The 22,166-nt window shown below is 40.0% G+C and overlaps 1 protein-coding gene across 7 annotated transcripts; it reads right to left on the bottom strand.

Moving 5' to 3' along the window:
* Positions 1 to 370: 370 nt before the first annotated feature.
* zmym2 (zinc finger, MYM-type 2) lies at positions 371 to 22,153 on the bottom strand. 7 transcript variants are annotated; one of them, XM_058392764.1, is made up of 24 exons: positions 21,976 to 22,153; positions 16,047 to 16,112; positions 12,407 to 13,230; positions 11,447 to 11,735; positions 11,185 to 11,347; positions 10,785 to 10,997; positions 9,816 to 9,963; positions 8,521 to 8,636; positions 8,248 to 8,370; positions 7,973 to 8,123; positions 7,340 to 7,512; positions 6,921 to 7,086; positions 6,813 to 6,838; positions 6,513 to 6,654; positions 6,302 to 6,429; positions 6,000 to 6,162; positions 5,388 to 5,531; positions 5,120 to 5,232; positions 4,743 to 4,926; positions 4,316 to 4,467; positions 3,070 to 3,184; positions 2,584 to 2,826; positions 2,213 to 2,339; positions 371 to 1,710 (listed from the first exon to the last, which is right to left on the bottom strand). In XM_058392764.1, exons 3-24 carry the CDS (start codon positions 13,209 to 13,211, stop codon positions 1,524 to 1,526), a joined length of 4,071 nt encoding a protein of 1,356 aa, XP_058248747.1. In that variant the 5' UTR covers positions 13,212 to 13,230; positions 16,047 to 16,112; positions 21,976 to 22,153; the 3' UTR covers positions 371 to 1,523. The 7 variants fall into 7 exon arrangements, with proteins under 7 accessions (XP_058248747.1, XP_058248748.1, XP_058248746.1 ...); XM_058392765.1 differs by lacking the exon at positions 21,976 to 22,153 and adding an exon at positions 20,966 to 20,994; XM_058392763.1 differs by lacking the exon at positions 16,047 to 16,112 and having other exon boundaries at positions 12,407 to 13,263.
* Between the last annotated feature and the right edge of the window lie 13 nt (positions 22,154 to 22,166).

Genomic DNA, 22,166 nt, shown 5'->3' with positions numbered 1-22,166 from the left:
AGGAATAATTCAAAAATACTGACATGAAATCCATCTTCAACATTTCAATTATTTGTGATCTAAGAAAGAAAAAAGAAAAAAACCCTGATTCTCTCACAACCCCATTTGTAAATCAGATCATCTTCAGGTATGATGTTTAGGTAGGGCAGGAAGGCTGTTTTCACTCTGACCCTGCTTTATTTTTGACACCATCTGTTTCCCCAGAACATTACTTAACATTTAGCTACAGGTTGTGACAACAGCTGAGAAAATACGTCAGTTGCTCAGGCTGGAAGCGACGTCGGCAACAGAGGCGTAAGAGGAGGCTCATTAAATCAGTGAAATTCCAAAAGGATGTTTTTGTAAAATAAAGAAAATGACTTTTAATTAGTTGGTAAAAAAATAGAATTTATAAAAACAGACAATGAAAACATAAAAACCATTTAACACATAAAGCCGTTGTTCCTTTCATCTATAAGAATGATTTTTTTTAATGATCAAAACTGTCCTTTGCAGATGTACAATTTTTTTCTCAGTCACAGATCCCACCCGAGTACAGTACAAACGTTCTGTTCTGCCATTAACAAAATGCCACCGTGGAATCAACACTGCACTTTGTCAAGTGCTTCGTTTATTTCAAATGTAATAAAGAAACATCCAAACGTCAGTAAAGTTGGAAGGGGGGAAAAAAACAACACACATTGGGGATAAAAATAAAGGTTTAGAGAACTGATTGTTCAAAAGAATAGCTTCACACAAAGTTTAATACCAACAAAAAGCCTGCTTCAAATATGTCTGCTCTGCCACCCAACACCCAGACTCCAAAAAGAAAAGCTCTGGGGAGGGAGGGAGGGAGAGAGGGAGAGAGAGAGAGAGAGAGAGAGACAGACAGACAGACAGACAGACAGACAGAGACAGAGACAGACACAGATGGGTGGTCAACGGCTGCAGCAGGCTTTAATGCTCTTAATGAGGGTGAGAGAAATGGCACAGCGTACACACACACACACACACACACTGTCCTGTCATAAGGACTCCAACAAATCACAAACCGCAATAAATAAATATTTTCTCTTAAGAAGGCATGTTGGATTCGTGTTGAGGATGATTTCTTTCATTTTATTCATCTATAGTATTTCAATGGTTTTTGTTTTCAAGACACACTTCACCTCTCTCTAACAATATTTTCAGAAATATTTACAGACCACAGCAGCCCAGTCTGGGCATCGTAGGTAATGCTACATCACATACACACAACTTCCTAACAAATGAAAAACAACAAAAAAATTTACAAAAAAAAAAAAGAAAAAAAAAAAGAAAAAAAAAAAAGCAGCAGTCTGTGGGTTGCTTTTCACGTAAAGCACCAATCACCAGACCAAGTCTTCTGGAAACACTGATTTAGACATCAGTATTAAGCCATAAACCCCTCAAGTCCTGACAATACAGTATTCGCTTTGCTTATAACTGTAATGGGATCAGTGTATTTAAAGGGAAAGTGACATGTAATGCAGAGGGTGCTATGGTGGCATACAAGGCCTCAGTTCCTAATTTCCCTCCTCCTCATGGCCATGCTCTCTGTAGATATCCCTCACCAGAAGGACTTGAGTTAGTAGGCTCTCCAGCACACACTTTTCTAGAGGACTTGAACTGAACCACAGAGGACTGTCAGATGTAGAGGAAACCTCTGGCTTCACATAGAAGAAATCTGTCCTCTGCCTCACAGACTCAGGGCTGTGGAAATGCAAGCAGGAAAATCATATTAGATTTATTAGATATATTAGACTTTATCTTTAATACATACATACACATACACACACACACACACACCAGGACAAAGCTATTCTAACTGCATCAGACCTGGAAACATTAATGCATTCTCTGCACCAAAATACACCATAAGCAGTCTCTATCCACCCACCCTGGGTTTCATGGGTGTTTTAACAGACCCCCTGGAGGTTTTATGCCTTTCCCCATTATCACTTGAGAGATGAGACATTCTTGCTCTCTGTCATGGTGGATAACATCCTGAATTTAAAATTCAACTTGGCCAACAATAGACACGTATATAGTTCACATCAGTTAACTATATTTATGATGGAGACCACCAAGATTTTTGAAATGGCAAAAGAAAAGAAATAGCCTAGACAATTAAACCACCTAATAGGAATACCATTATAGTGTGCAGTTTTTACTTTTTACAAGGATCATACACCTGGATTCAGGTGAGACTCACCACTTCGACAAGTAGAGTTCATACAATCTGCACTCGTGCTTCTTAACCGGACAGTGAGTGGAGCCTCCTGAACCATCGCTCTGATCAAAGTTTGAGTCTTTACGCCTTCTCTTACTTGTTATTGGTTCTGTTCACATGAGAGACACACATGAATAATACCTGAACCCAAGACCAAATAAAGACAGGCAACAGCACTTAGAAAGTTCATCGTCTGCCTAAACGCTATAAATCTCAACCTTAAATAAAACAACCAATCTGCAGCAAACAGATCAATCACTGATAGCATGCAATTAAACACCACACCACCATAAAACAATTTACAGGACTCTTGTGAGCTCAGACAGGTGTTAATACACTGCAGTGAAACGTACCATGTTGTTCCTGTGAAATGGAGGGGACGCAAATACAGACAGTGGTGCCATGATTGTGAGGTTTAGAAGTGCTGGGCCCATAGACGTTACCAAAAGAGAGGCGCATGTGCTGTTCAACAGTGCGCAAGCCAAAGTATTTTGTGTTGAGATAGACAAGAGAGCGCAGGAGAACCGAGGGGGAATGTTCTCCTAGCTGTTTGCTGCTCCAAAGACACGGCTCCTCTACACGACCCCACAGAGATCCTGAACACAGTAACACCGAATAAACATACACATCTACAAATACAGAACAAATTTACATTATATTTTTATTATCACACAAAAAAAACAACAAAAAACCTCAGGAGTGAAATATTAACTTCAAAATGTCCTCATAGTAGGCGAGTCAACATCTTTAGTTCAGGATGTGAACAGCAGTGGTTCTAATCATTGGACACTTTTCATTAACAGCAGCATGACATGACAAATCGATGCCAAGAGTTTTACCATCAGGAAGAACGGTGGGCTGCCAGCCTTTCAAAACCTTGTTAAGTTCCTCCTCGAATGCACTGTAGCAGGGATCATTAAACAGGTCGTCTGTCCTGCCTTTTTCCTGCAAATACTTTAAGCAAACCAACACAACATCAGAAAGAATAATGGTGTAAGAAGAAGAGAACTAATAAGAAGAGAACGTCTGACATTCACTCTCAGTCCACTTTAATAGGAACACCTGCTCATTTATGCAGTTATCTAATCCGACAATCATGTCACAGCAGCACAATGCATAAAATCATGAAGATATACAGGACGCAAGTTTCAGTTAATGCTCACGTCAAACATCACAATGGCTAAAAAGTGTGATCCATGTGACTGACTGTGGCATGGTTATTAGTACCAGATGTACCAGAATTAAGTGAGGGACAGTTCAGTGGGTGGAAGTGCCTTTTGGCAGGAGAGATCAGAGGAAAATGGCCAAATTGGTTGGAACTGCCATAAGGGATATAGTAACTCGATCGCTCTTTACTGTGGTGAGCAGAAAAGAATCTCAGAATGCAAAACACATCAAACTTTGCAGTGGATGAGCTACAACGGCAGAAGACCACACCAGGTTCCACTCCTGTCAGCTAAGAACAAAAATCTGAGGCACAGACTCATCCAAACTGGACAGATGAAGACTGGTTAATTTTTTTTCTAACAAAAGTTACCGGAATTACATTTCCCACAATCTGATGTTTGATGTAAACATTTACTAAAGCTCTTGACCGCTATTTGCATAGTTTTATCCATTATACAGCTGCCTTGTGTTCAGGACAGGAAGTGCACCTCCAAATTTTTATATCCTAATCATTGCAACATAAACTGTAAAGACATGCATAGTCTTCCTAAATTACTAGTAACTGTTTGCAGTTAACTATGTGCTGTGCCACACAAACATGTTGGTGCAACTGCTCTGTGGCTTTCCTTTATATTTATCTCAGCTCATCAGTCTTATTAGTTTTAATAAAGTTTAAACGAAAGGAGTTCCTTTCCACTTCACACCATTAGCCTGAAGAGAATTAAATTATAGCAGTCACTATATTCGTGTGATAATTATATCAGGATAGTCTAGTGTTACGTTACTCCAAATGCAATACTGTGTGAACACTGCACAAACACATGGCTCCCTATTCTGTAGTATATATATATATATATATATAAATCCTGACAAATCCATTTCAGTGACACAAAAGCCACATGCATATGAAGCACATACCTTCTGTATGCTGAGGCAAAGGTAGAGAATGCTGTCTGGAGCATAGCGCTCACCGTTGGACCGACGCACCTCTCTGACAAACTGAGTTAGAGCCTTGTTCAGATCTGCTGCGTTCAGAGAAATGAGACTGTCTTTCAACCGAGATGGAGTCACTGAACACAGACACAAAAGCAAAAAAGATGTCATTATATAATATGTAATCTACTGACTTCTGTTGGATGGAAGTTACACTGAAGTATAATTATAAATGAACAGATATTTTTCTACAGCCTTTCATGAACAAGCTTGTGTCCTCATAACTTCAAATGATCAACACCAGATGTTTCAGGATGTGAACAGCAGTTAAGTTATAATCATTGGACACAGATCAAAAGGCACCTCCTTATCATTACTTGCAAATGAATCTCTCATGTCCAGGTTTTCTCACCTTGTTTGCAAGCACCTTTCTCTTTTTCATCACTGGACTTTGCAGCTGATGATGCATTCCATCTCCTCCAGGCATTCAGGCCATACCTGGAGCTCAGGGGGAAGGAGGAATTGGCTGCAAAAGGTTCTGCTGATGAAGATGACTCTGTGGAAGTCTCCTCTTCCATGGCCCTCCTTTTGACACCCTAAAGCATAATTGAAATAAAAATCACTGGTCATAAGAATAAACAAAACCCACACAATTTGTAGATACTATTCATGTAAATGTCCTCATAAGAACACATCAGCAATCACTGCACATCAGCATGTGAACAGCATAAGTGTTTATAATCACTGGACACACCTGTGTAAAAAGCTCACGATGTGCGTGTTAAATACCTTCCTCCTGGTTCTGGTCCAAGAGGTCTCCTCTCGCTCGTCAGTGAGGATGGGAGGTAATGTGAAACCCATGTCTGTGTCCATCCCCTCCAAAGTGGGCACAGGCTCCGAGGCTGAGGAGATTTATACCAAACTCATTATTATACCAGTTCCATTTATTACACAAGAGTCGTGGAGAACATTAGCTACAACAAAACTAACTTGATTAGATTACACAACTAACGTTTACAAAATGGCAGTGTTTTAAACTGTTAATTAGATTCGGAACCTTGAGGAAGATCTTTTTCCAGGTCCAGCTCAGGTTCATACTTGTCTTCCTCCTCTTCCTCTTCATCTTCTGAACCGCTTCCAACACTGCTGCTATTTACTCTCTCCTTTTTAACCTCTTCAGTCTCCTTCTCATGTTTGATATCTGAAACAGATAAAAGGAATTTACAATTCCTCAAATAGTGAAAATAACAATAGAAAGCCATGCAGTTTTAAAAATTGCAGTAAAGGCTGTATTGCATATCTGAGGAGAATTTTTTAAAAATTTTTCACTCAAATGCATTATTAACAAGGTAAGCATCTAGGCCTGTAGAAACTTTCATGACTACACTAGAAGGGTGATCAATGCAGCCACATGGTACACTGATAGAACTAGTATTTAGAGCAACAATAAAAAAAAAATACTAAAATGTAAAATATTCTTTCAATCTTTAAATATATGTAAATGTAAAATTCATTAAAACAAAATCTAGTTGCTGAGATCTTGACAAATGAAGTACTGCTATAGCAAGAATCAAAAAACTAATACATATATTTATAATAATATTTACAATACAGGGCCACAATTATGCATTGTTGATCTCACAGACACTTTTAAAGGAACGCTTCACACCTAAGCAGTCAGGTTTCTTGTCTTCCTCTGCAATCATTTCAGCCATAGCGATCAGATCGGCTTCAAGAGGATCACTGGGAACCTTGGCTTTGAGCTCATCTATGGTCTTCACAATATGCTCAGCACTCTGCAGTGTGGTGGGCAGAAACACTGGCACAGGTACCTGAGAACAACGGAGCCAAACAATATTCTATTCTTCATACACTCACAGTGGATGTAGATCTCATCAGCAGTAAATGATTAATGTTAGACCACTCCACAGCATTTCTGGGAGTCTCAGTAATTAAGAGGGGCGCTCTTACAGGTACAGGTATTGCAACGGTGGTGGGTGTGGCCTGAGCATAGAGATTCATGGGTACTGGAACATAAACAGGAACGGGAATTGGAACAGGGACATACTCCTTTACCAAGCCTTCCAAGCCATCTTCTTCTGTAAAGACAACAGAATACATGTTGTATTGTGTGTTTAATTGACACACATATAGGTCTTATACCGTATGTGACACAGCCTACCTGTTTGCAGTGGCTTGCTCTGCATATGAGGTTTGCAGTATGTGGCTTTAGTCATGGTGAGAGGTTTACAGAGAACAGCTTTATTCTTCACATCCTTAACAATCCCTCCTCCAGCATATGACACCGGACCCTGATTAATCATCTGCATGAAGAAAGAGACCAAGAGAGAGATTGCTACAACATGGAGATATCTAAATATAGGGAGTTTATACTGACTGACTGTTTGTTTCTCCTGTCTTCCATCAACGATAAACAGTAAATGTGATAAAATGAGAAAAATAAACTGACTTTCGTACTCACAGTTAACTTTGACGCATGTGTCTGTCCTAAGAAAACAAAATTGTTACTTTTTTAAAACAAACATTCCAAAAAACACACTTGATTCATTTTATTAGGATTGTTTATTACCTATTGTTGTGTTTTCTGGCCCTTTCTGAGTTGCCATATTGGGCTGATTTTGCTGGCAGTAAAAACGGAGGAGACACTCTTGATCACAGAAGTGCTTCATCTCAGCACGCCACTGCACAGTCTCTGTCAGGTTCCCCTGCACTTTACAGCAGTCACAGCGCGCCGCCTGGTGGACAAACAAGAGAATGTTTAAAAAGCAAATGAATAACGGCATAGCAAATGGACATGAAAAGGCAGAAATCCTTATACTGTGTCCTCATATTATAAGGAGAATCGACACCATGGTTCAGAATGTGAACAGCAATAAAGTTATAATCATAGGACGTTTTTTAAAAAAAAAAAAAACCCAGAAAAGTAATTAATTATTATAATAATGATTATAATAATTAATTGTAATAATGAACTGACTAATCACAGACCTTGTAGTACCAGTCATGAAACTTCTTAGCACAAGGTTCACTGCAGAAGTCTCTGCTGACACCATCTATCTGTTTGGTAACAGATTTTTTGCACATCTGAGTGCAGTGGTTGCAGGTGACACATTTGAGGCCCAGACGGTGTATAAAGTCTTGCTTGAACAACAGCTTGCAACCTGAAGCCAAAGAATGTAGCAGAAGACAATTATTCTGTTAATTGGGTTCACCAGTGACTTTTAAAGTAGGGCTGTGACTGTAAATAAATAAACACAAAAAACTGTTTTGGAAAATACACCCCATTATCAAAGTTACAGTCATTATTGACTTTGTAGTCATTAGATTATTTGAATTGGATAGATGTAATCCAAATCTCGAAACTAAATACCAAGGAGAAAGTAAATATAACAAACAAACAAACAAAAAAAAAAAAAGATGGAAAGCTCTCTAGTTCATATATATACCCAACATATTATTGTACACATTTAATTAATGAGGCTAATATTTGAACAGTTTATTATGCGGATTATGTTCAGAGGGGTGGCTTGACAACAGACAGCTAAAAGCTATTGTTTCACAGGCCAGGTAACAGGCTCTCGTCGAAGGCAAAATAAAAATAAGAGACATGAAAAAAGGTACCTTCACTGCAGAAAGGCCTTTTGACCCCTGAAAACTTGACAGTCTCATGAAGTGTCTTTTCTTCCTGGCAATACTCGCAGAAAGTCACAATACAATGGAGCTTCTTATAGTCCTCACAACACGTCTTACTGCAAAACTGGTACACTTTGTCCTGAAACGAATAAGCAGGAATACATCCTACATTATATAACATAACATATATTTAAAAAAAACATAAATGTCCTTTGTAGATCATAAGGTAATAATAAAACAACAGATGTAGTGGATAACACTACCTCCCACTCCAGAATCTCTGGTTTCAGGCTGAAGGAGCCCCGGCAGTAGTTGCATTTTAGTTGGACATTACTGGAAGCTGAGGCAGGAAGTTGGCCGTTGGCTGATGTTTGTATAGTGGCGTTCTGAGGAAAAAAAAACAGGAAAAAGTGAAAGACTAAAATAGACTGGCTGGAAGTACCGAAAACATAATCATGCAATTAAATCATGGCTTTAAAGACAATCATATTTATTAGAGATGCTTTCACACAATGTATGCTATGCAATGAATGTACCTGGAATTTGGTGACACACTGAGAGCTGCAAAAGTTTAAGACCTTCCCTTCAGGTAGTGTTGCCTGATACTGAGGTAATGCATTTCTCTTACAGAAATGACAGGAAGGCTCAGCAACTACAAAAACAGATGTAAAGTGTCAATACAACCGAGGTCTTAAACAAGTCAGTTGACATCATTTCTGAAACCAAGAAACTGTTAGCAGCCAGTGAACATCAGCTGCACTGTTTGAGAACACTCCTTAGTGCAACTTGTGATATGAGATTGATGTCTTTATGCTCTGTATTTGAGTTGCATAATTGCCTATGAATCAAAGATTTGCAAATATTTTACTAATACCATGCAATAAAACACAAGAGAAAACTAATGATAAAATCACAAACTGTCCAGGAACATGTCTAAATACTTCTAAACACATCTAAACCCAGCCATAACACAAAGCTTTCAAGTCCCAGCCCCGCCCAATGCCTCACGCTTGGGATTATGCAATGCCAGTAACGAACACTGTTCATGGAGATTTAACTTCATGCAGAATTCAGTTCTGACCCTGATCCTGCACACCTGCTCCAGATAATCAATCTACTTGATTAGCCAGACTAGCTCTGCTGGATTCGAGCGAGATCCTTAACAAATTCTGCAGAAAATTAAATCAGCAGCAACAGCACTCATGATCACAACACTAAGCTACTAGGTATCGCCTGGTAAGATATTTCCCTGAAGTCATGTATCGGAACAACGCAAGCTTTTATGACAGCATTTACTGATATTGCTCTCGGTTAATATATTGGAGTGCAGGTTATTTTAGTGCACAGCCAGCCAGCTAGTTAACTGCAATAAACCTAGTTTAAACTTGAAACAAGTGGGGTCTCAGTATCGTCTCAAGTAAGAAATCCCACATTCATTTAAATGAAATGGTACATTTTGTCAACAAACATCGGCAAGAATCAACTGGACTGACCATGACCCACATCACACAAAACTTTGCCTTTAAACCTTCTTAATCCAGTAAATCTATCATGTGTCAAAAAAAAAAACTGCAGAGTTCTGAGAGAGCAGAAAGTGAAGAGTTATTCCAACAATGAACATTCTGAAGCTTCGGTCCAGAAATGCCGCTGTTATAACATTCAACACGTGTGGAGTTTATTTTTCTATAATCATTTATAATCTGCAAACCTAAAAGCTGAGCAAAATAAATCTCCAGACACAGATTATTGAGTGCACATAATATAAATGAAACAGCACAACCTGTAAAAGACAACAATGAGTAAGCAGCCCCAGAACCTTAACAGTACTTACTTTGTGTAGCAGATGCAATTTTGCTTTTATTCATACAGGATGAAGAACAATAAGGCTCCATGACTCCAGTGGGTCCAATACCATGAGTAACATCGAAAGACCTGCACATCACCTTACATCCACTACACTGTGTCATCTTTCCATGGGTCTAGGGTAAAATATAAAAAAAATAAATAAATAGATGAAGACCAGCAATAATAATTTTTGTTATGTGTTTGCTGGGTAACTTCTGTGTAATTAGTGAAAGGAGGAAAGACTTAAGATGTTTTCACCAGAGGGACAACATTCTAAGTGGCTCTGAAGCAGAATTCCTCTTTGTTTGATTAGATTCAACTTTGTCATCATTGTGCAAAGTATATGTACAAAGCCAAGGAAATGCAGTACAAATAACTAAGAAGTGGGATCTCCGGGGTAGTCATGAACCCTGGTGGAAGACTAATCAGACTAGAACCTTTATAACTGTACAAAATAAATTAGATCAGGTAGTAACTGACAATCACCTATTAAATCCATTATACTCAGCCTTAGATTCAAAGTAAAAGTTTTCTAAACTACATCTCCATGCTGTCGGATCCAACATAAAAACACTGAGGGAGTGGGCAATTCTTACCCCAAACAGGCTAGATGCTAGTGGTCAGATATCTGACCATATCTGTTGTCAGACTGTGGGAGAAAGGCTACGTTTTGGATACGAGTTGCAACGCATTTCTCACATGCATTCATTTATCATCAGTAATGTTTATCCTACTTTTGATTGCTGTGGCATAAAAGACTTGTGAAATAAAATAGAGTATATTGCAGACTGGTTCAAACAAAAATAAATGCTGGAATGGCCATATCGGTCAGAAAACCTGAAGCAGCTCTCTGAAAGTGGATTAAAACATTCCGTGTACTCTTCTATACTCAAGGACAATAATAAACCAGCGATGTCGGTGTTCAGAAAGTGTCAGTGTTAGTTTAGTAATTTACCTGTTTGTAGTCCCTGACACAGTTCTGACAACAGAACCGTTTCTGCTGCCCATCAATTAGTAAGAAGTGATTTGCTGTGGCCCGGCTGGGCAGGTAGTTCCCACACTGCTCACAACAGTTCATGATCAGGCCATTAGCCATACGGTAACGGTTAAAACAGGCGTCACTGCAGATTTTATGTGTGATGTTTTTGAAGCTGACTTCATGGCGAATCTAAAAATAAATAAACAAACGAGACTCAAATGTTGGTTTGTATCAACATACAACATACAAAAGTAAAAACGATAGAACGTTGCTCATTATCTCGTATTATCATTATATACAACCCAACAATATGAGATAAAATTCAGGATTATATAGCATGAAAAAAAATCTAAATCACTTGAACCGTTTCACTGACCTCTGTGAGCTTTCCACAGACAGTACACTTGGTTTTGAGGGTGTTCTTCGGGGAATTTTGTTTATTTTCATATGCAGCCAGACAACCGGTGCTGCAGAACTCCTGAAATGATTCGCTCGAGTCCACCTGAGCCACAATTGTTCCTTTCATACTAGTAATGTCCCTAGATTTAATGAGAAATTACATTTGACAAGTTTATCAACACTGTAGTCTCTTGAGAGAACGATATAAACACAAGACATTTCACACTTTCAAGTCTTACTTCTTGCACATGGTGCAGCTCTTTTTGGGTGTGGGTTTGTGGGAGAAGGCAGAAAGGCAGGTCGTAGAGCAGAACAGGTGGGAGGAGCCTTTGCGCTGATAAGCAGTCTGACCTTTCTTTAAAGGCTTTTTACAGTTAGCACAGGTGACCTTCATAGTGCGCGGTGGCTGCTGGGAGCCTGAGGAAGACTGGCCTGGTGCTTTGGGAAGTGACGCTGTAGGAGAAGGCGAGTCCACCCCTGGCTGTTTCTGATTGCGGGGAAAAGATGCAGACTGAGAGATCCAGGAATCTGAGAAAAATGTAAAATTGACTTTAGTGGGGTTTTTTTTGTAATTCAGAAGAGGAAATTCTGTAGGGAAACTAAGACAGTTTAGTCAGCTTCTATATATTAATATAATTTTAAAAATCCAGATACAAAAACTTTATAATAATGATATAATAAACAGGGCTTCTAATTTGCTAGGAAGATATCTAGTAAATTTTAAGTAGATAAGACACTAATTGGTAACTTTTTAATCAGTACAGTACTGAAGTGCAATGCTAATGCATAGAAATGATACCAGACGATATTGGAGCATACATTAAGTGTGTAATAGGTAATATGCATAGATGTAGTGTTGTATGCAGAACCAGTTAACAACCCAACAATGAACAAACAAAAAATACTAACACCTTATTTGGCATTAACAAGAATAAAATCTACTCAAATAAAATCCAAAGCAACAATAAAATCAGTGTCCTGTTCACAAGAACCCTTATTCCAACTATATCCGAGGCACACATTAATAAACACTCACTAATGTATAGTGGCATCATTTAAAATGGCTTATTAATAATAAAGCAAATATTGCACACTTTGGAAAAAAAAGTTGGGTTTGGATCAATTCACTGGCTATATGCCTATCAAAAACAATTTATCAGACAAAATGAAGCTTAAGAGTGGACTATTATCTGCATTACCAGATCTCTGGTGAGTCCCTGTCTCGCCGTTCTGAACCGGCTGGGTAGCCGAGTTAACACGTCCTGGGTTGAATGTTGGTGAAGGTTTGCTGGCTGACCCTTGGCTCTGCTGAGCCTCTGGGTTTAGACTGAATGTGCTGCTGATCTGCAAGCCATTTTCTGCAGCTTCCATCTCTCCACCCGCCTCTGCTTCCTCATTGCCCTTCAACGATGTCACACTTGTGATTTTGAGGTTCATGCTTTCCTCATCAGACGGCGCTGTGGATGTCTCTGCTGACGTCGACATGGCCACCTCTGATGAACACGAGCCACCCAGAGTTGTGACGCTGGCGATTTTTATTTCCGAGTCTGGTTCTGTGCTGCTTAAAGCTTCCCTGGTCCGACTCGATGCCAGCGAGGAGGAGGAAGCGTCTCTTTGCTCAGAATCTTCTTCATCGTCTATAACAATGGGCTCAGTCTGGCTTTTGGGAGCCATGGTTGCTGCAGCTGTGGAGGAGGGAGGAGAAGGAGTGTTGGAGGAGGCTGTTGCTGTGGTGGCTGGCTCTGCACTGTCTGTGGTCTCAGCAGGTGCAGGGTTGCTAGAGGGGCTTGCTGCTTTTTTCCCCTCCTGAAAGTGAGGCCCCTCCACCAGCACAACATCATCGTCGTTATCCTCTGGAGCCTTGGATACATCTGTTGTCATGACACCAGTTTCTTGGCGCTGCCCATCTGAGCACACTTCTGTTGAGGGTGTGGTTTCCATGGACTCATCCTCCTTGGTTAATCCCTCCTCCACATCTGTCCTGGGCTCCAACTCTCCATCCATCGCTTAGGTAACCAACCACCTGTTACCACAAATAAAGACGTGAGGCATTCACCTGGAAAAAACTGACATAATGAGACGACTAGAATACAGATATTTGAGCTTTATAAAAATAAATTTAAAAATATTAACTGGTCAACCTCAAAAATACTTCAATTCATCCATCAAAACACACAATGAATGATGAAGATAAACCTAATGTTGTAAAAGCACCAACTCAACAGTCATCTTATTTCATCTGATACTAATAATCAGGAGTTCCTGGTCTCGTTACCATCTCAGACACTCATTTATACATTCTAATTTCATGTCTTGAATGCTGTTGTGACCTTCTTGTTTTAAACCTCATTCCTGCAACCCTACGTGCATGCGTCTTGGTTACTTCGCATCTATGGTTACCATGGTAATAAAAGCATCAAGGGACAGTTCCTGTCAATGCAATCTGTAACAGTGCTCATGATGCAGCAGCAGGTCGCATGTATAATGTGATAGAAACAAAAGATTAGCCTCTGTTTGTTTGACTAATTATTGACAGACAGTAAACTAACCTGTGACGTTCCTATAATCACTCCAGCTCTTTACACTGCCAGGCTTCCTAACAACTCAGTCCTTTAGGTTAAGGCAACATCCTAATGCTTTACTTTTATTGCCATACATTACATCACAAGTCTTTGGGTCTGTGTAAAGCAGACAGGATGCTAAAATGGCTGCAACAAAGGCTTTCAACAACAAGCAAATTTAAAGGGCTTGTTTGTCCACCGTTTATCTGTAAACATCAAGTGATGATCTCCCCCTCACCCATAATACAGCAAACTGACTAGTGGTCCTTAATCACAAATGCACAGTAGAGACCATGGTCCAAACAGCACATACTCCAATAAACACCTAAAGGATCACCTCAACATGTTCACACTGAATGATAATTTGGTTTGCTGTTGTGTCTGTATTTTCCATCCTGCTTTGTGAAGCCCAGCAGACACAGACTGAAACGACGTTACATTAGTGAGTGAGTGAGTGAGTGAGTGAGTGTGTGCATGTGAGGTTCGGGTCCATAGGAGAAACAAGGTGTTCAAAAGGATAGTTCAAAAATGTTTCAGCTACAGAATTGAAAGGTCTGGGCTAATCATGGAAATTAAACAGCAGCATTGTTCTGGGATTGCAGAATGAACAAATTCATAATTATATAAATGTAATTAAGATAACATTTAAAGCATCGACTTCCAGCATCAGCTATCCATTTCACTCAAACCCTCAGCAGGGTGATATTACCCATGTCTTTGTGTTGATATATCTACATTATTTTCTACATCACAAAGATGTAATTATTTCTTTAATTACATGGTAGTAAATTCAACACGTTAACAAAAACAAGACTGTGGTCACCCTGACACTAACAAGTTAGGCAAATATCTTGGAGCAGGTGAACTTGTGTTGTGTTGGTTATAACCACGTTCACATTCTTCTACTGCTGCTGAAAATAATCTAAAGCGTGTAGGCTGCCGCATACAGCAGAAACCAGGAAAGTGCAGGTTCAAACAAGCAGTTGCTTAGAAACAAGCTTGACCAATCAGAACACGGTTTGATTTTACCTCATGCAACAGCAGCAAAGCGCGTCATTTTCATTTTCTATAAAAGCATTGATTCTCAAACTTCTGAAAAAAACCTTAGCCAAGCGCCTGGAAAAGCATCAAACTCCAAAAAAAAGGGGACCACAGACTCGAACACAGATTATGAAAATAAAAGGGAGCGGAAATGTGTCCCTTCCTGGAGGGATGAATTTGACTGGGTGTGATATGAAGGGATAGATGGAGTGATGTTTTGAACTGTCTGTCAGATCATCCCAATCTTATCTCATCCCAAGTGACCATGCAATTTTAGTTGGGGAGACTAACTGACTGACTGATTCAAATAGGCTAGACTACACCGATCAGGCATAACATTATGAGCACTGAGAGGTGAAGTGAATAACTCTGATTATCTCCTCTTCATAGCACCTGTTAGTAGGTGGGATATATTAGGCAGCAAGTGAACATTTTGTCCTCAAAGTTGATGTGTTAGAAGCAGGAAAAATGGGCAAGCGTAAGGATTCGAGCGAGTTTGACAAGGGCCAAATTGTTATGGCTAGACGACTGGATCAGAGCATCTCCAAAACTGCATCTCTTGTGGGGTGTTCCCGGTCTGCAGTGGTCAGTATCTATCAAAAGTGGGTTAAGGAAGGAACAGTGGTGAACCGGCAACAGGGTCATGGGCGGTCAAGACTCAATGAAGCACGTGGGGAGCGAAGGCTGGTCCGTGTGATCTGATCTAACAGACGAGCTACTGTTGATCAAACTGCTGAAGAGGTTAATGCTGGTTCTGATAGAAAGGTGTCAGAATACACAGTGCATGATGGGTCAGGGCTGTTTTGACAGCAAAAGGGGGACCAACACAATATTGTTGCATTGTATGTCTCTTAACTTGGATAAGCGGTTTACTGATGATTTAGATATGAATAAAAATCAATCAATGTAGCTAATGCCATTCATTAATAGTTGTTAATATTGAAACTGTGGCAGTTAGCTAGCTTACATTGCTTAATGGGCCCATTTTCACTCGGTCAAACCGTCTTAATGTTCTAGTATCTTTATGATTTTCTTATGCCACATTCTGAGGTCATGTTCACAGGTCCATACACTTGCTGTAATGTTACCATAAACACTGTATCTAAATCACTACCCACTTTATAAGTTTCTAGCTCAAGTGGTAAAGGCTCTGGATCGTTGACTGGAAGATCAGGGTTCAAGCCCCAGCACTGCCAAGCTGCCACCACTGGGCCCTTGAGCAAGGCCCCCAACTCACCCTGCTCCAGGGGGTGCTGCATCATGGCTGACCCTGCGCTCTGACCTCAACCCCCAAGAATGGGATCTGCGAAGAAAGAATTTCACTGTGCAGTAATGTATATGTGACAAAGACAACTTATATGAATACTTCGATCATTTACTCCACTTTTTCCCCCTTAACTAGAATAAATGGATTTGATTTGAAAACTTGTGTGTTTGCTGCGTTCTAAGAGTACATCAGTGCTGTGGCCAGCTAACACATCACTGTTTGGTGCTGTTTAAAGTTATATGGTTCGAGTAGGGTGTTATGAGGAGAGTGCATTGCTTTTAAAATAATTTATTTACACCACAGCTGAAATTTCATTTTTGTCCCTCTCTCTTTTGAAAGGTGAAAGGTGAATGATGCATTAACTTTTTGAGATTTACAATCACATGGCAATGCTTAATGTCGAGCCCTGACTCTTGAGTGATTTTGACATGTTTAACTGTTACACACGGTTTCATCCAGATGCTACATCTCATTTGCCTCAGATAAAGGAAATAAGCAAAAAAATTTCACTTCCACTTCACACGCTGCAGCATACTGCAAAACCCTTACAGCTTTTCAAAGGGTGCCTGCGCCTGGTTACGGTTGCTAAGCTACAACTGGTTAATCATTCTTTAGGGAAGGCGTTAGGTCAGCTAACAGACACGTGCTGTAATTACTAGAACCTGGCTGGAGCAGTTAAGACAGCTAGGCTAGTATGATTAGCTAGTAAGTGAAAGAGCTAACCTTGTTTACGTTTATTGCGTCACTTTCCATTCTGTACTGTAACACAGTACACATCATCTATTACTTCTTATTGCATCTGTTTATCCTGTTTTATACTTGGTTTCTTAAATGTATTGTATACATGGATTTATTTACATGCAGTGTTAAAGGAGGAGCAGGCCAAGATTTCATTTCACTGCAGGTTGTATACTGTATAAGTTTGTTCATGCCAAAATCTTGAATCTATTTAAAAACAGTGTTCAGTTCAGAAACATCTTTAAGAAACCTCAGCACAAGTCGAATTCCAAATGACTTGTGTTGCACTGGGAGCTGTAGCTACACAGGGTAAAGCAATGGTGCAGAACCTTCCAATATTACACCATATTTGATTCACACCAAATGTACATCTTGTGCATATTTTTGTTAGCATACAAACAATTTACACCATGATGACAGCAAAAAGGCGATAGAACAATTTAAGATGAAAGATATAGATATATACACCGACCAGGCATAACATTATGACCGTCTGCCTACTATTGTGTTGGTCCCCCTTTTGCTCCCAACACAGCCCTGACCCGTCATGCCCTGTGTATTCTGACACATTTCTATCAGAACCAGCATTAACTTCTTCAGCAATTTGATCAACAGTAGCTCGTCTGTTGGATCGGATCACACGGGCCAGCCTTCACTCCCCACGTGCATCAATGAGCCTTGGCCCATTACCCTGTCGCTGGCTCACCACTGTTCCTTCCTTGGACCACTTTTGATAGATGCTGACCACTGCAGACCAGGAACACCCCACAGATGCTCTGATCCAGTGGTCTAGCCATCACAATTTGGTCCTTGTCAAACTCGCTCAAATCCTTACACTTGCCCATTTTTCCTGCTTCTAACATCAACTTTGAGGACAAAATGTTCACCATGATGAGATGATAATCAGTATTATTCACTTCACCTATCAGTGCTCATAATGTTGTACCTGATCAGTGTAGGTTTTACAGATAAGTGGAATATGACTACTAAGAATGGGTAAAAATGCTCAAACATGGCACCCCCAAGTTTTACTACAAGTTTTTATTCTTTTAACATGGCATTCTTCCCGAAAGACACATGAACAAAACCAATAAAAGCCAACAGCTGGATTTCACACAATAGACACGGTGCAAACAGTTGTCTTAAAACTATCCAAAGGCAATACTGTCACCTCAAAGACAAAATGACAAACATGTTTAATCACCTCAAAAGAAAATAGCCCAAAGGGTATGCCAACATCGGTTGGATCAATTCAAATCAAATCGGTCAGAGCCGTCAGGTCAGATATGGTGGCATGTTTCAGAGGCATACATCGCATGTTTGAGCAGATATTTTATACGTCAGTTATCTACCCACAAATCCCACTTCACACAGAAGCAACTGTAAAAAAGTTAGGGCTTTAAATCATAGCCCTCTAGCTGATGCACAGAGGGGCGAACACAAAAAAACAGAAAATACTGACTGAAGAGTGATAGAGATGCATACACCATATGACAAGGAGTGTACTGTTCTCCATGGTCTTTTAGCAAACTAGTTAACAGCATCACCATGGCAACACAGCAGGAGTTCAGGCAACACCTTCTGACCAGATGTGAGAAATAAACAATGCTGTGGCATACAACAGTAAAAGTAGAAAATATAGTAGATTTCGATATACCACAGCACTGTTGGCTTCTCACATCTGCTCAGAAGGCATTGATTAGTTTAGTTTATATTAATACACACAATATGTTTTTAAATAGAGCAACAGCTCATAGAACAACTTAGAGTGGACACTACTTAATCCAAGGCTAACAAGCAGATAAAAATGTGGCGTTTAACAAAGAAAGGCATGTAACACTTCCAATTTCAGTAAGCAGATATTAATATGAAATTTATGGAAGAAGTCTCAGCGTAAAAATGTTTTCTGCCACAGGAAAGTCATCAGACATCAAGAAAGAGGACTATGTGCTTTCTGGCTTCTCTATAACCTGATAAGGTGTGGGCCTCTTTCTTGTCTTTGTATCTCCAGTACAGAGGGTGGTGGAAAAACAATGACATTTATAGCTGCTATAGTGTAAGTGACAACGAGAACATCTTTCATTAACAACAAGAAAAAGCTGGAAAAAAATGCAATCACTGGTAAATCATTGTGGTGTAGATGAAATAAAATACTTCAACACATGATGTTATTGCAAAATAATCGACTTTGGGATGGGTATCGTCTGCATCGCCTCATTCTGTCACAGATTATTTCCTCGAACAGCACGCTCCATTGGGTTTTATTCCGTACACACTATACATCTCTGGAGCGATCTCAAATTTACAAGCAGAGTTCACCCTACGTCTATTTCCCCTTATTCTGCTACTTGACATTAAACAGATCACACCAAAAAGAAAAACTGTTTACAATCTAATAAGCATTTGACAGTCAATAAAATACCAGTCGCATTGCCTGGTAGAAGACGCAGTTCCAGCCAAGCTTCTACATCTATGCTACCCAAAGAGGCGTATGATAATGTAGTAACATTACAAACATGTGCTTGCAAAATATGCAATACAAATACACACATTAATTAAAAGAAGGAAGAAGGAAGCCCCCCCCAACATTATTTGAGATAAACCAATGATTCTCTCTCTCTCTCTCTCTCACACACATACACATACATACATACATACATACACATACATACATATATACATATATATATACATATATACATATATATATACATATATACATATATATATATATATATATATATATCTCTCTCTCCAGGGCTTTAAAGACAAAACGCCAGATCTATTGTTAAGGATAACAGAACACAGAACATGTGCTATGGGTGTGAAAAAGTCTTTTCACGTGCTAATGGAGGCGACAGACAGAATAAAAAAAAACCCAGAATTAATCAATGGTCATCACGTTCCTGCCACGTGACCAGTGAAGTGTTTGAGAAAATGTGGATCTTCCGTGCTCTAAAGTTCTGCAGCATTTCCAGATCACACGAACATACAAAATGCTCTGGTTTCGTCTGAAGAGGAAACGGAGTGAGGCCCACTAGGGCTGTACCCTTCACTGTGCACTCGAGTTGAGCTCGCTGGGGTTTGGGACTGGACCAGGGCCGCAGCTCCACGGTCCCGACAGCACGCGCTACACAAGACCCATTTTTAATACTGAAAAAAAAAAACCCCAACCCCATTCACATAACAAGTAGAAATAAAGACACGGACTCTACTCAAGTGTGTAGAGTGAAAAAGCGTGTGTTTTTACAGTCTGAAGTGTGGCCGTGTTTCAGTTCGCGGTGTTCCCACCCCTGGCCTCTGTGGCGCATGCAGCCATTGGATTAGCGTGGAAGTGGAGGGAGGAGAGCCTGTGAGACTGCGCCATTGTTATTAGCTACGGAGAAACGTCGCAAGTTATTCGCGAATAATCGTGGCGTCGAGGCAGATATTAAGTACACAAATGACCAGTAAAAACGTCCAAGTACTTCAATTTTCACAAACCACGATCAATTTGGACTCTTTGTTATGGTGCCCTCGCCATGTTGGTACATTGTTAATAATAATTGTTATAAATAAGCATCAGTAGCAGACATTCGTGTCAGAACACACTGCACATGACTTAAAAGGAGTTGGAGTCTTAGTAATCTTGGGTGAACATTTAATTCGGAAGTTACCCCTCAGCTTTTACCCCGGGCAATCAAAAGGACATGCACGTGGCTACCTGAGGGGGCGCTGTACACTTCAGAGCATCAACTATAACGCCTCGGTAGACAAATTTACAAAATCGACCAGATCATTAAGAGAGATACTGAACCGAGGAAGCATTAAAGCAGACCTGAGAATCAGCTAGGAAAGTAAAATAGCGCTCGCGAATTGAGCAGTAATTCCCCCCTCAGAGGGTAGTACTGTCTCCCGTCCGCCATTAGAGAGCCAGAGAAACAATACGCGGACGCGCAGCGGCAACAGCACCCTACCACGGCAGAGAGGGGGAGAAAATCTCAGGCGGGGTAAAATTGCCTGCCTCTCTCCTGGCTAAATTAGATTTAAGAACCACGCAGGTGACCCGAATCGTGTCTTTAGGACGAGCTATACACTACAGACAGTTGTGAGAACTTTGGCCAATTAAACCCAGTAGCTATAGCATCAAAACCGCCAGTGAAAATTCTTACCGGAGTAGAGCTGGAAACGATATAGCGCCAGTTTTGTGCCTTGACATAAATTCAGACGCGCATGCGCGAAAACGTACGGACGTTCCAGGCGCGTGGGAGGATACTGCCAACGAGGTCCTTGCCGCTCGTTATCGCGCATGCGCACTGCTATCCGATCAACTTAAAAATTGAAATCCAACAAAAGGAGGCATATCTGTGGTCCATCACGTGCACTGTTATTATAGTGATATTAACGTCCAGTAACATGGTCATGTCAATGTAACATACATTCTGACTTACAGACTTGAGCTCTATGAAAGTCTTTGTTTTAAATATCACCACACTTTTTTTTTGTTGTTGTTGTTGTAAGTATAAGCACTCTGTCTTCGGTATTCAATCCTCTTCAGTTGTCACTTGTAGGTTGTTTGCAGACTTGCAGTGCTTAGGTGCCCTGGCACGACTCTATACTTGATCACTTGCTCAGAAAATAGACAAAATAACAGTTTTAAGATGCCCATTAACTAATAACAGCGCCTATGAATACAGCACGAATAAAATGCATGACTTGCGAAAGGTCCTGTCAGTAGGATTGAATTCTACAGGATAAGGGGTAAGAAAATAATAATTAAAAAAAAAACAACAACGTGCACTTCACAACTGTAGAGAGGTGTCAAAATATGGCGACCCACGAAAAACAAACAAACAAACAAACAAACAAAAACAAACTGAAATGCAGTGAAAATAACTAGGATTCAACGCGCCTCCTGAGAAGTTTCTCGTCAGCCATGGCCCGGTGTCACGTGCACGTACCTTATCGTTTATTCTAAGACGGGGGTTATAAAACACTCACCAATGTTTAATGTGTCATGAATAACAGGTTGGTTTTCATTCTAAAATAAACTAGAGCAAATTTCAACAGTTTAACATTATCATAGAACACACGTTGTGTTTTTTTATCAATGAGTGTACCCAATAGAGGGTACCATATCTGTGTGAGGCTCTTTTTTTAAATAGAAATAAAAGTATCCTACCGTTTATGTGGTGTGATCTGACGGACTACATGATGCTTTTGCATCCTCTCTCCGGTGTATGTGCAACTCTTTTCCTAGCCTTCGTTTTCGTTTAAACAGGTTGTACCGCCTAAAGATCTAGGTTTTATATACAGTAGGTTATCGGGCAACACATCTAGATAACCACGAGTATTTGTCACTAGAATCTTGAG

Source organism: Hemibagrus wyckioides, linkage group LG06 (assembly GCF_019097595.1).
Source record: "Hemibagrus wyckioides isolate EC202008001 linkage group LG06, SWU_Hwy_1.0, whole genome shotgun sequence".
Lineage (NCBI taxonomy): Eukaryota > Metazoa > Chordata > Actinopteri > Siluriformes > Bagridae > Hemibagrus > Hemibagrus wyckioides.
Note: the sequence above shows the minus strand (reverse complement) of the source record. Positions and strands in the feature narration are given on the sequence as shown.